Genomic DNA, 14,080 nt, shown 5'->3' on the forward strand with positions numbered 1-14,080 from the left:
AAATAATAATTTTAAAGTCAGTTTGTATCCAAACCACCATGAACACATAATGTACCCAAAGCCCTCAAATGACCAGAATGGCTTCAGTTTCCCTATCAACTTAAACCATACAGACATAACAGTGTTATTTTAATGCTCTTACTCTGTTTCTACTTACAAATAAAATGATCAATACTAACCAAATGCAGTATTTTTAAAATTGACAAAGTTAAAACTTAGGACACCTGACAGGCTCTCACTAGTAAGGAATGTGGATATGAGCCAGGTGTTTTTAACATTTGTCTACAGGGTAGTATTCAGGAAAGGCAAAAGCCAAACTTAATGTAGAAAGAATAAGGACCTTAGACATTACAGTATGTAGAAAGCTTTAAGCATGTACAGGGCTTAACACATTTAAGCATGCCATCTTGTATGCCACATTAGCCCTAAATTAACAGCACTGGTATATCCCTACACATTTTTTTCTGTAATTATGAAAACATCAGTATGTAGAAGCTCTTTAACCGAAATCATATTTTACAGCTAAAATGTCATTATTGTTATTTATTAATGTTCCAATGTAGTGTTTTACAAAAAAAAAAAAAGAATTGTTGAGCACATTATTTTTACTAAGATGTCAAATTATAGTGATTTACTTGTATTCCTCAACAGAAAAATGTGTTTTAGAGGTTGTTTGATTACTTTCTGACTTCTCAGAGAAGCCCAGTGAGCCGGCTTAAATTTGGGTATAAAAATGGGAATTCAGTTTAAAATTGGGTTCATATACCAACAACACATACTTCAAAGCTTTACAGAGACCATTTGACTAAGAAAAGAACACTTTGACAGCCACAAATAGTTGTGACACAAGGTCCTTGTAATGTGGCCATGTTGCTTCACACACACACATGCAGAAAGACTCCGAGAAATGTTGACACTGTGACTTCATCCCTTCAAGCAGCTGTGATGTGGCCTTGTAATCTGAGGCTAGACCTTCTTTGTTCACACTTCTGTTCAACATGCTACCTTCTGAACAGCTGCTGTTTAAGTTTGATTTTACAAGAAAAAAAGGAAGGAATTTTCCATTAGTGTAACCAAACTAGTCCTTGCAAAATTTGACACTTTGGAAAACTGACCTTTTTCCCTGTCTTGCTGCATGTTGAATGAGAAAACAAATACTGCCCTGTGTTTTTATTTTACGTGAAATAAGCATCCGGGTATAGCTCAGCATTCACAGCCACACACACACTGAGCCAAACAGGACATGACCATGAGCTGTCTTTAGAGTTTTGATGAGTTGCAGGTCATTCCTTGCATGCACATGCTAACAAACAGCCATGAGCTCATTGGGTTTAAATAGGACTGTGGGAGGGGATCAGGACAGCTGGGATTTAAAAGGGAGGGAAACCCCGTCAAATGTCAAAGTACGAGATCGAAGACACAAGAGGAATATTAACTCTCGTAACTCTTAGTTCTCAGTGAGATCTCACTCAGAGATATCAAGTTTAAAAAAGGAAAAAAAAATCAACGAGGACAAGAACACAGCTCTCACAGGTTGCATTTTTAAAAAGCTTTTTTTTTCTTTTCTTTTTTTTTCAAGAATTTTCTCATACACGGACATGACGTCCCAGCATACAGCCTTGACCGGCCTTTTTGGTGATGACCCTTTCTTCAGCCAAGAGCAACTGCTTTGGCCACTGCAGCAGAAGTCCCTTGCGTCACTACAGCAAGACTTTTTCAACCAGAGAACCACACTAGCGGACAGCCTCCTGAGAGAGCTCCATGATGGGACTCACCTGACTAGAGTTTGCCAGTTTCCCTTCTTTTCTAACACTTTGGCGAGGTATGTCAAAAACAGTTCACCTCATTTGTTGATATAACAGATTGTTTTTTTACTGTGTGGCTGATTTCAAATTGGCAGGGTAGAGGGTTTTTGCTATTGCTCATTGATTTCAGTCAAGCTAAATTAAATACCCTAGTCTTTTGACCATGTTGTCTACGTTTTTTGATGTTTCATGTTGTATGATTTTACTTGTTTTTTTGTTCTACTGATGAATGGCACAAGCTTGGATGAGCTACAGAAGCTATTAGCTCAAAGAAGTTGTATATGTCTGGTCAGATTACGGGAAGTTCAAATAAATTAAAAACAAAATCTGTTAGTAAAGCACCGTGAACACTTTATTTTAGGTCTTGGATTTTTGCCCATGACTGAAACTTACAAGGGTGAATATGTATCATCATTTGATTCAAACATTGTAGGTCTGAAAGACTCTGACTGAGATCTTGCTTCCCTCTCAGGCGTAGTGATAATGAGGAGCAGAGAGAGACTTCTAGCACGGAGCTGCAAAAGAAGAATAACAAGGACCTCCTAGTTACCCTAGATGCCCGTGGTTACTCCCCCAATGACATCACTGTCAAAGTGGAGGGGCGGAGCCTTGCTGTGGTTGCCATGAAGCAAGCTGGAGCAGAACAGACCCAGTCCTGCTCTTCCTCTTCTTCCTGTGCTTCGCTCTGCTCCTCTGCCTCATCAAAGATGGGATTTGTCCAAAGGATTGAGCTGCCCGCTCACCTGGATCTGTCTGGCCTCTCCTGCTCCCTGATGGATGACGGACAGTTGCGTATCCATGCCCCTGCTGCCAAGCAACTTACTAGTGGGGAGGGTGAAGGTCCCATTCGCTTCAGGACATCACTGGAGTTTCCCATTACCAAAGGAAAGACAGAGGAAGAACACAAAGACTAATGCATACACTTACACAACATTCATACTGACATTTTTTTAATGAGCAAACACACAGGTTTTTACAATCACAATTTAATTTGAAAAAACTTTCTACTACAACGAAAGTTTATCATTACTTCATTTTCAGTAATTTGCGATTTGTAAAAACTGTTGTTGTACTGTGCTCCAAGTTGTTATGCCTATATATTTGGAGCTTTTGATTCAATACTAATATATTGAAAGAAGAGAATTGTGGCTATATATTTTAAATGTATGCTAAATGGTAAATGGACTTTTATAATCTACTGGATACTCAAAGTGCTTGTACACTGCATGTCAACTGTTCACCCCCTGTATACACACTGGTGCCAGAGATTGCTATGTAAAGTTACCATGAGAAGGAGCTAATCCCACACACATTCATATGACACAGATGAAGCAGTGGGTGCAACTTGGGGTTACGAGCTGGGGATTGCCAACCGACTACTTCTTACTACTAACTGAGGCACAGCCGCCCCCTGTATGAATCAATGAGCTGCAGTCAGACAAAATCAGTATGTAGAAGCTCTTTAACCGAAATCATATTTTAAAGCTAAAATGTCATTATTGTTATTTATTAATGTTCCAATGTATTGTTTTACAAAAAAAAAAAAAAAAGAATTGTTGAGCACATTATTTTTACTAAGATGTCAAATTATAGTGATTTACTTGTATTCCTGAACAGAAAAATGTGGGGTTACGAGCTGGGGATTGCCAACCGACTACTTCTTACTACTAACTGAGGCACAGCCGCCCCCTGTATGAATCAATGAGCTGCAGTCAGACAAAAGCAACGCAAAACATGCATTCAACTTTAAGATAATATCCCTGTTCACAATAAAGTAGCATATCAGGCAGTTTAACCCAAGCCACTAAAGAAATGCTAAGATTCCTTGCTATTATATGAGCCTTGAATGGCTACTTTTATGTGGTAGGGCTTGTAAGATAGCATGAGCTTTTCTCTTAAGGTAGCATTTGGGTCATCAAATATGCGTTTTTGGGCTGTCAAACAGGAAGAGATCAAAATGCCCCAGCAACACTTGTAGAGTGAAGATCACTAAACAAATTAGACCAACGTGTTTCATCAAGGTCATCCAATCAAACATAAAAGAAAATGTATTAACCCCTGCACTCAAAAATTATACATTGCTCTGGAATATTAAAGTAATATTCTAATTTGCAGCCCCATGGGAGGCTTTTAGGAACTGATAGAAATAAATCAAAAAGAAAAATAAAAAATACATGAAAAAAAAACAAAAAATGTTAATTTACACTGCTGTGAATGAATACAGTTCAGTTTAAAACAGAGTGGCCAGCAGCTTATAGCTGATCTTGCAGATGTATTATCGCCACACATTTGGCAGCCAACTGCAGGACAGATCTTAGGTAGGTCTTTAATATACAGTTACATGCTAAAAAGCAGTGAATCAAGAACGGACCACTATTTGTTCTGTTCTGGTGCAGAATGTGGATTTTTCCCATTCACTCTGACACTTTGCACTCTTCCAGTAAGGTACTTGCCATCCAACAAAGAGAGTGATGCAGACTTGTCAGGAGAAGGAGAGAAAGAAAAACAACCTTTTGGCTGGACAGGTGACAGAGTCACAAAAGACATGAGAATTTTGAATAGAGAATTTTGTTTAAATGTAGTGTGACCTGGAAGACCTTTATGAATACTCTAAAATCTGTGTGTTGATTTTGAAATACTCAAGATAAAGAAGATAAAGCTAAAATAATTAGAATACACATTTAGCCATGGAATACTACACTTGATGGAAAACAAGTTTACAGTAGTGACATGTTATACATATTTACAGCCCAAAATAACCTGAAACAGTGGCTGTTGACTAAAACTTGAAAATAATAAAATACTGGCAGTTAAGTGGATAGCGCCAACAAGATCACATAATGCAGTGATTCAGTTTCTATATTGACACGCATTAAAACAGGTACAGCCAACAGTCACCAGTATGCTGATATCTTGGCTTTATTTTGCTAGATTAACTCAATATTTTTACTGTCAATTCTGTGCTTAGTTGGCTTCATTGGCCATTTATCAGAAAGTAGTTAAATGATCACTATGCACAGGTACCCTGCATTTAAACTATTTATCATCTATAATTAAAAAAAATACAATACAAAACCTTAAAGTTTTCTGCTCTGACAGGGCTATATAAGATTGTTTTCAAAGTAAAAATGGCCACTGGGTGAATATGGTGAATATTGAGCGTTGCATTCAACAAGCCTCAGGTGGCTAGGTAACTTTAAAATATTCCAGTGACACTTTTATTTATTTGCAAGCTAGTGCAGCTGTTTGTTTAATGTTTTATGAGTTCTTCCCTTAGGGTTTCAACACAGAGAAAAAGAAACACAAGGAAGATGGAAGGCTAGCAGCCCAGAGAATGCTTTAATGGCCTTACTTAATGAATATTACAAAAAAGCTAAGACTCTTTCTTATTCCGAATTATATGAAGGCCAGAATTAGTATTATTTTGGTTTGTTGATTGGAAATGCAATAATGGGAAGCCCTGGCAAAGACAAGGACCTTTTCATTCATGCGTGTTTCAACTCTATGACCCGTTGCTAACATGTGAATCAAGACACTTTGGCTTACTGTTTGAATGGGAGCATCTCAGGTCCAGCTCATATAACTGGACTCATAGTAGTTGGCATTTAATAAAGTTCCTTGAGCAGTCATGTAGACCTAATTGTAAATGTGTAAATGTTCACCTCCATTTTTCTCTTTTTTCCTCCTGCTGCTACCAGTGCAGGTATGTTAGTGGTTGATGTGTTGTTTAAGTATAAAGCTCTCCTCCCACGCATTTATGACAGCCTGATTGTTATGTAGCCTCACTACTTGTCTTGCATCTTCTAGTCTAAATTCCCAATATAAGTACCATTTAAATTGATCCATGACATGTGTGTGACTGTCAGTTATAAATATATTATAAGCTTTCAATAGGGAGATTTTTCCTGCCATTTAATTCTCTCACCCCTCTCTAACCCATCTCACCACTGATACACCTCAGACCGTGATAAGGGCCACTCTTTTGTCCCTGTGACTGGTGTTCTTTTTCCAATCGTTTTAAATATAAAAATGGGTAACCATGTTTTGTACTTATTAAAACTAGAACCACATATTTTGCTTCCCATTACTAAAAATCCAAATGCACTTAAAGTGTTACTTGATTCCTTGCATGATGCTGCAGAGGTGGCATTGTCTGGCTTCTGATAGTTACTTGCAAAGGTTATACCTCCACCTCTATATATTTTTTCCAAACACATATCCCACAAACCCTTCATCCTGCAACCCTTACTGTCATCACCTTATACCCTCAACTTTTACCCTCAAGCTATTTAGGTAAAATTCTTTAAGCAAAGGCATTATCAGCTGATTTTTTTTTTTTGCTGTGTTTTTTTCTGGGAATGTTTTGAATGTATATAGGGTGTACCTATGTACAAAAATGTATAGATCAAGAAAAGTTAAATCATTAACTTCAGAAGATAGTTTTCCCACATCATTTTTTTTAATATATATATATATATAACCTTTTTTTAACCAGGTAATAAACCCATTGAGATCAAGATCTCTTTCACAAGGGTGACCCATGGTCAAGAGGGCAGCAGCACACGTCATGATAGTGAATGAATGAATATGAATAGTACATGATTAAAACAGTTTACAGACAATAAGTTAAGAAAAAAACATCAATTGCAACGAACAGATCAGTTTAAGATAAAGTGCATAGTCGTGATAACAACAATATACTACTCTTGATTTGAAAAAATATTTTCTTCATATGATCACACATTTTATTACAATCAAAGTTTTCATTTGTTCTGTCTTCCTCTTTTTTATGAATTGTCCTCTAAGAATCCTGTGTCTTCACAAGCTCTACAGGGGTTCAGTGTTTGTGGGAGTATGTGATTGTGACTGTGAATGTTATGTTATTTGTGTATCAGTGTTTTGGTGGTGTGTAAGATTTAGCGTTTGCTACTGTGCTCCTAAGTTATAGAAGTGAGGCTGTCATCTTGTGTTTATGTGTATATGTGTAAAGGCTTAAAAGATGACAATTCCCTTACATATGATCACGCATGATGATTTGCCCTCCCCTGAGCACCATCATCAATGCATGCACATACAAAAACATTTTTCTGGCAAGCATTTTACATTTTCAGTGTGTCATAATAATGATGGATTCTTCCGTCCATTGAGGTAGTAAACTTTGTTTCTCATGGTTACAGACAATCTCATGGGAGAACTCTGTTTACACTGTAAGCTGTGCTTCTCCAATAAGGCACAACTCTCATCTCAATAATCTAATTTGTGCTTGTAGAGCTCTCTAGTCTGAACATTTCTTTGGTTGATTCCTCAAAATATGTGAAAGAACAGTAGAACATGGTAAATATCAAAAATCCTACTCTATTTATATTAATATTTTTTGGCTAGTAATTGGCTTTCCTACGCTCGATTTATAATAGCTTGTAGCAGTAATGAGACAAACTTTTTTAATCTCATGTAACAGCATTTTATATACTTTTATTTAATAAAATAAATCATGTTTAATGTCCCATTCAAAATCTGCCCCATTCATAGAACAACAAGATTTTGGTTCAATTTATTAATGTTGTCCAAATAAGCCATCTTGAACCAAAAATACGGTGGAAGTGAACATGAGGGAGGGGTGTGCTTGAACACAATGTAGCTCTGAGCTGTTTGGTTTTAATACCACAACACTGCCTGCAACGGCAGCCCACTTGACTAATGCTTTAATGTCACAACAGCATCAGTGTGGCAGCGGAGAGCTTCTTATCCTGCAGCCTTAATTTGGCGATTTTTCCTCTCTGCACATATTACAATAAGACTCATGTGTCATCACTCTAACTCACATCTTTGTGTGGTGTGTGCTGCACAGCATCTGTCAAACATGGATTGATGACCTAAATAAACATTGGTTCAGCTTACATTACTTGCAAGAAAGATTGTGAGGCATGCTCATTCTGAAACAACAAATTACAGATTCATTCTGCCCTCCAATCCATTCATCCATTAGTATTACCCTATTTTGGACAGATTTAATTCCTCATGACTTACATTTCCACACACTGTTCTAATTAAATGCTGATTCCATATTGTGAGAAGAGTGAGAAATCTTGCACAATACAGGAAAAGGTGTGTTTATTAAAATGTGTTTATTGATCCTTTTAAACCTTCATTGCTTTGGGATAAATATGAGCCACATCAACCATGTGATGTAATTATCCTGAACACTGGTGACTTGAATATAATAAGTCAAAGATTTATATTTTTTCATTTTTTGATCAAATGTGTTCCTTGTTTTGACATTAAAAAAATATTTTTACAGGAAGAACTGTGAGGATTGACATTTGTTTTTACTGCAATTTTACAGTGTTGGGCAAGTTTTGCTTCTCAAAACACCACAAGCACCATCTTGGTCCCATTTATTCTCTTTCTGACTGTGTAAACAGAGGAGATAGTGACGCTTTTTGGAGAAAGAAAAAATACAGAACAAAGGAAAATTGAATAACCCATTTTAGCTGTGACATTGTTCGTAGTATCTGGAAATAATAATATAAAAAGAAAAAGTAAATCTTAGTTTGTTAGCTTGATACTAACACATCCTGGAAATTGCCATTAACATTATTATCTACAGGATCATCTTAATTGAAAAACTGTGTTTTTTACTTTATACAGTCATCAAACACCAACATACTCACTTGTACTTAAAGGCACGTTTCCTAAACTCTTTGATGGTAAATTTAAAAAATGCTGCCTTATATATTAATCAAAGATTGCTATATTTTCATTCAGACTCTACCACACAGATATACAAAGTAGAAAGTAATTATGTTGCTTGGCTCATGACAAAAAGCAAATTACAATTCTTTACGTACATATACATAAAGGACATCAATCGAATGATCTAAATAATTATGTGACAAGCACAATATAGTTTAATATAAAAATGCATGTACAAGCAGAAAGAACAGTGAGTGCAATGTACTAAGTGGGAAAGAAATAATGGTGCATTGTGGTCAGTATATTCATCAGTAAAAGTGAGTACATCTTTACATAAACACAACCATGAATCTAAACCCCACATGTCTATATGTACATGGCAACACCCATGCACCCAGAGAAACATTTATCTCTTATATTGAAGAGGATCAAATGCATATGTGTAACTTACAACAAGAGTCAATGGAGGCCCAGGGTCGCTGGAGGCTTGTGCCCAGAATGCCAGAAACATGTCACCAAACAGTAACAAGTAAAAAGTTTTAAATCTACAATTTAATTACAGCTTATAGATTTTACTCAATAACTACAGAGTATTCACTTTGCCCTTTTAAATTTGTACGTTTGAATAGTTTCTTTGTTAAGGTTCAGAGTCTTCCTTTTCCTCTAGGTAGGTAGGTAGGTAGGTGGGTAGGTGGGTAGGTGGGTGGGTGGGTGGGTGGGTAGGTAGGTAGGTAGGTATGTAGGTAGGTAGGTAGGTACTTTATTGATCCCGAGGGAAATTCAGGGCATCCAGTAGCAGTATACAGACAGGCAGGACACAAGACATTGGTTACAATACACACCCGCTGTCCCCCCTCCCCTCTGTATACAATACAATAATCCCCCAAACAAGATTTAGCAGCCCCTATGTGACTAAGAGTAAAGGTTAAACCTGTGCAGTTAGCATTGGCATTAAAACTTATATAGTATGTACATAACCTGTGAGGAGAGAAAAACATGTGCTGATTAAAAGAGACCTGTAAACAGTTAAAGAGCCTTAGAAACAAAGTGCTGACCTTCTAGAAACTAGTTACATGTGCATGTACAGAGGTCTTTGAGGTAGTGCCAGAGGTGTGAGTACAGTCATTAAACAGTCAATGCAGGGATGCAAATTGGGCTCAGCAACATAAAGGAGCAGTGATTAGCATTAAGTGTCCAAGACAATAAGGTGAAACCAGGAGTGATTAGGGTGATTGCCATTAAAGTACCCAACTATTGAGGAGCAGATTAGCATTAAGTGTTGAAGACAATAGAGTGAAACTTGACCTAGTTAGGGTGGTCATGTCAACCATTATAGGTGTAGCATAACACAACAGTAGGATGAAACCAGACATGATTAGGGTGATTATCATTAAAGTGACCTGTGCTCAGTAAGGTGACTATCAATATGCATTAAAGTGTCCAACTGGGGGCTGACTCTGAGGTCAGCAGTGCAGATGAGGAGTGAGAAAAAAAAGTGAAAAATGAGTCCAGGGTTCACTGTGTGCTTCTTCCCTGCCGTGGAGCACGACTGTGACAGCAGTCTGTCACTGAACATGCTCCTCTGCCCGGTGAAGGTGCTGTGCAGAGGGTGGTGTGTGTTGTCCATGATGGAGAGCATTTTGTCCAGAGTCCTCCTCTCTACCACTGTCACCAGTGAGTCCAGCTCTGTACCCACCACAGAGCCGGCCCTCCTCACCAGTCTGTCCAGGCGTGTTGCGTCCCTCTTCTTGCAGCTTCCTCCCCAGCACACCACGGCGTAGAAGAGGACGCTGGACACCACAGACTGGTAGAACATCTGCAGCAGCTTTTTGCAGATGTTGAAGGACCCCAGCCTTCTCAGGAAGTACAGACGGCTCTGTCCTTTCCTGCAGGTAGTGTCCATGTTAGGCGACCAGTCCAGCTTGTCATCCAGCTGCAGCCCCAGGTACCCGTAGGTCCTGACCACCTCCACGTCGACCCCCCCGATGGAAACAGGTTCTAGATGTGGTTTGTTCCTTCGGAAGTCCACCACCATCTCCTTGGTCTTGGAGGTGTTTAGCTGCAGATGGTTGTCACTGCACCACGTCACAAAGTCCTTGATCAGGCTCCTGTACTCCTCCTCCTGTCCATCCCTGACACAAGCAACTATCGCAGTGTCGTCCGAGTATTTCTGCATGTGGCAGAGCTCAGAGTTATATTGGAAGTCAGAGGTGTACAAGGTGAACAGGACAGGGGAGAGCACAGTCCCCTGTGGTGCTCCGGTGCTGCTGACCACAGTGTCAGATGTGCAGTCCTTCAGTCTGACGTACTGTGGTCTCTCTGTGAGGTAGTCCGTGATCCACCTCACCAGGTGCGAGTCCACCCTCATCTCGGTCAGCTTGTCTCTCAGTAGGAGGGGATGGATGGTGTCGAAAGCGCTTGAGAAATCAAAGAACATGATTCTCATCACGCTGCTCCCTTTGTCCAGATGAGAGTAAGCCCTGTGTAGAAGATAGAGGATGGCATCGTCCACGCCCACCTTTGCCTGGTATGCAAACTGCAGGGGATCCTGTGCGTGTTGGACCTGGGGTCTGAGGTGTTGGAGCAGCAGCCGTTCAAAGGTCTTCATAACGTGGGATGTCAGAGCGATTGGTCTGAAGTCGCCTGGCTCACTGGGGTTTTTCTTCTTGGGGACCGGGGTGAGGCACGAGGTCTTCCAGAGCACAGGAACCTTCCCAAGCCGCAGGCTCATGTTGAAGACGTGCTGAAGTGGCTCCCCCAGCTCAGCAGAGCAGGCCTTTAGCATCCTGGGACACACCTTGTCCGGGCCTGCTGCCTTCCTGGGGCGGAGTCTCTTCAGCTCCTTGCTCACCTGGTCTCTGGTGATGGTGGGGGGGAGGGGGGATGGATTGTCTCTGGAGAATGTGTAGATAGATAGATAGATAGATAGATAGATAGATAGATAGATAGATAGATAGATAGATAGATAGATAGATAGATAGATAGATAGATAGATAGATAGATAGATAGATAGATAGATAGATAGATAGATAGATAGATAGATAGATAGATTTGAGTACACCTTAAAGTTTAAGGAAGAGCATGAAGGTTTATTTCTTAGGGAGTGACTTTTATTTTCTTTAGTACCTTTTTTTCGTAGGATGTGATATTAAAAGCTATTAAAGGAAAAAGAAACTGTTAATCAAAAGGAAATTCTAATGTTGATAGCAGTGGGAGAAAATGTCATTAAGTGCACGTTAGTGAAAAGGAAAATAAAAAGTGTAATAACATAGCTATGAAATTTGAGATGATTTATCTAAGCCATAATATTATCTGTGCTGAAATCTAATTCAAGGGGTTGAGGTTTTTTCAGACTTATTATGGGTAAGAATAAACGCTTTAGGACCAGAGACATGCTCAGAAGGAAGTAAGTGTAAGAAAGAAGCTCACAAAAGTCAATCACATGCATACGGAAATATATAATAAGCACACTACAGAGGGCTCCATTAGAGGTATGTGCTGTTTCATCTGGCTAATACAGCTTGTTATCAGTGAAGCTAGCTGTCATCATTTACTGACAGAGCGGAGATACAGATAAAAGAATCATAGACCTAAATAAATACGAGATGGGCTTTAAAAGCTTTTCTGTTTGTTAGCATGTTTGCTTTGGTTTATACATATGCTAACATAACTGTTGATATACCTCTATTTATACAACCTTCTGTGTTTGATTTATCTAAGGGATGTGCATGGGTCTGTGTGTGAGTGTGCGCAGGTGTGTATGATTCAGTCCTGAGTGACGTGTTTTGACAGCAACAACGCGTGTTTTATCAGTGCTTGGTAAATGTTTCCTGCCACTCTTCCTTCCCGCCTTCGTTGACTTTCACCTTTGAAAGGTTGCTGTTGATACAATCAAACACTAAATACACGTGTACATACACTGGCGTGCTCTTTAAAGATTTTTTTTTTTTTTCCAAATACATACAATTGCGTTCACAGTTAGAACATTTTGTAGCTATCCAACCTGTTACATTTCATCAGACTCAAGCATTGCCCCACATAATAATAATAATAATAATTATAATAATAATAAGAAGAAGAAGAAGAAGAAGACATTTTATTTGAGGGCGCCTTTCAAAAAACCCAAGGACACCTAACATGCAGGGTTTAATAAAACAATAACACCTAAACAAAAAGTTAAAAGGAGATGATTGATAGTTTTACATCACAAAATTAATAACATGAGTGAAATGGATGGATCCGAATGTAGGCTTGTTTGAACATGTGGGTTTTGAGAAGTAATTTGAAAATGGACAGTCAATGTTAGGTGGGAGGGAGTTCCAGAAGTGGAGGGCAGAGTGGCTGAAGGATCTGGACCCCATGGGGGGGACAGAGTGCCATCGAGGATGACACCCAGACCTTTGACCTGAGTGGAGGGGGAGACGGAAGAGGTGTCGATGGTGGTAGTGAAGTTTGTTTTTGTGAGAGAGGATTTTTAATCAATGAGGAGAATCTCAGTTTTGTCACAGTTAGGTTTGAGAAAGTTAGAAGAGAACCAGGATTTGATTTCATGCAGAAAATCACAGAGGGAGGGTGGAGGTGGGTTTGGTGGAGAGGTAGAGCTGGGTGTCATCTGCATAACAGTGAAATTGAATGTTATGTTTCCGGAATATATGGCTGAGGCGGAGAAGCTAGATGATGAAGAGGATTGGAACAAGGACAGAGCCTTGGGGAACACAGGAGGAGAGTGGGGAAAGCTGAGATGTGAATGTTTTTAGCTGAATGAACTGAGTACGGCTGGAGAGATATGAAGAAAGCCAGTCCAGGGGTGTGCCTGATAAACCAATGGATGCCAGTCTATGGAGGAGGATGGAATGGGAGATGGTATCAAAAGCCGCAGTCAGGTTGAGGAGGATGAGGATGGATAGGAGTCCGGAGTCTGCTGACATCAGGAGGTCGTTGGCTATTTTGAGTAGGGCTGTTTCAGTGCTGTGTTGGGGGCGGAAACCGGACTGGAACTGCTCATAGAGGCTGTTATTGGAGAGGTGGGAGTGGACTTGTGATGCATCTGGTTTTTTCAGGATTTTTGAAAGGAATGGTAAATTTGAAATGGGTGGTCTGAACCAGGCTTTTTGAGAATGGGAGTTATTGCAGCATATTTCAGAGGTGAGGGGACAGAACCAGATTCGAGGGAGGAGTGGATGATAGAGGTAACAAGAGGTGACAGGGAGTGGAGACAGGCTTTGACCAGGGGTGTCGGGAGGGGGTCTAGTTGGCAGGTGGATGGTTTAGATTTCCTGATGAGATCAGATATGTCAGCAGAGGAGGGAAGGTGGAAACATGTGAGTGGCTGACACGATGGAGCTGTGGGAATAGGAGGGAGTGGACTGCATCAGATGTGACAGGTCATTTCAATTTTTGTGCTGAAAAAGTTCATGAGTCAATTACAGTGGTCATTGGAATAGAAGAGTGAGGGAGGAGAGTTAGGTCATGAAACATTTATTTTTATATAAAAATCAATAAAGCATTTATAATTGGCGGCAGTAGCTCAGTCTATAGGGATTTAGGTTGGGAATCGGAAGGTCGCCAGTTCCGGCACGGAC

General features: G+C 39.6%; 2 protein-coding genes across 2 annotated transcripts in view; one reads left to right on the forward strand and one right to left on the reverse strand.

The window, feature by feature from the left end:
* Positions 1–14,080, reverse strand: part of elof1 (elongation factor 1) — a 383,117-nt gene that overhangs the window by 81,274 nt on the left and 287,763 nt on the right. The window lies entirely within an intron of this gene.
* Positions 1,419–6,367, forward strand: hspb9 (heat shock protein, alpha-crystallin-related, 9). The gene is made up of 2 exons (XM_079366494.1): positions 1,419–1,822; positions 2,278–6,367. Exons 1-2 carry the CDS (start codon positions 1,599–1,601, stop codon positions 2,717–2,719), a joined length of 666 nt encoding a protein of 221 aa, XP_079222620.1. The 5' UTR covers positions 1,419–1,598; the 3' UTR covers positions 2,720–6,367.

The sequence above is a fragment of the Symphodus melops genome, assembly GCF_947650265.1.
Source record: "Symphodus melops genome assembly, chromosome: 17".
Classification (NCBI taxonomy): Eukaryota; Metazoa; Chordata; class Actinopteri; order Labriformes; family Labridae; genus Symphodus; species Symphodus melops.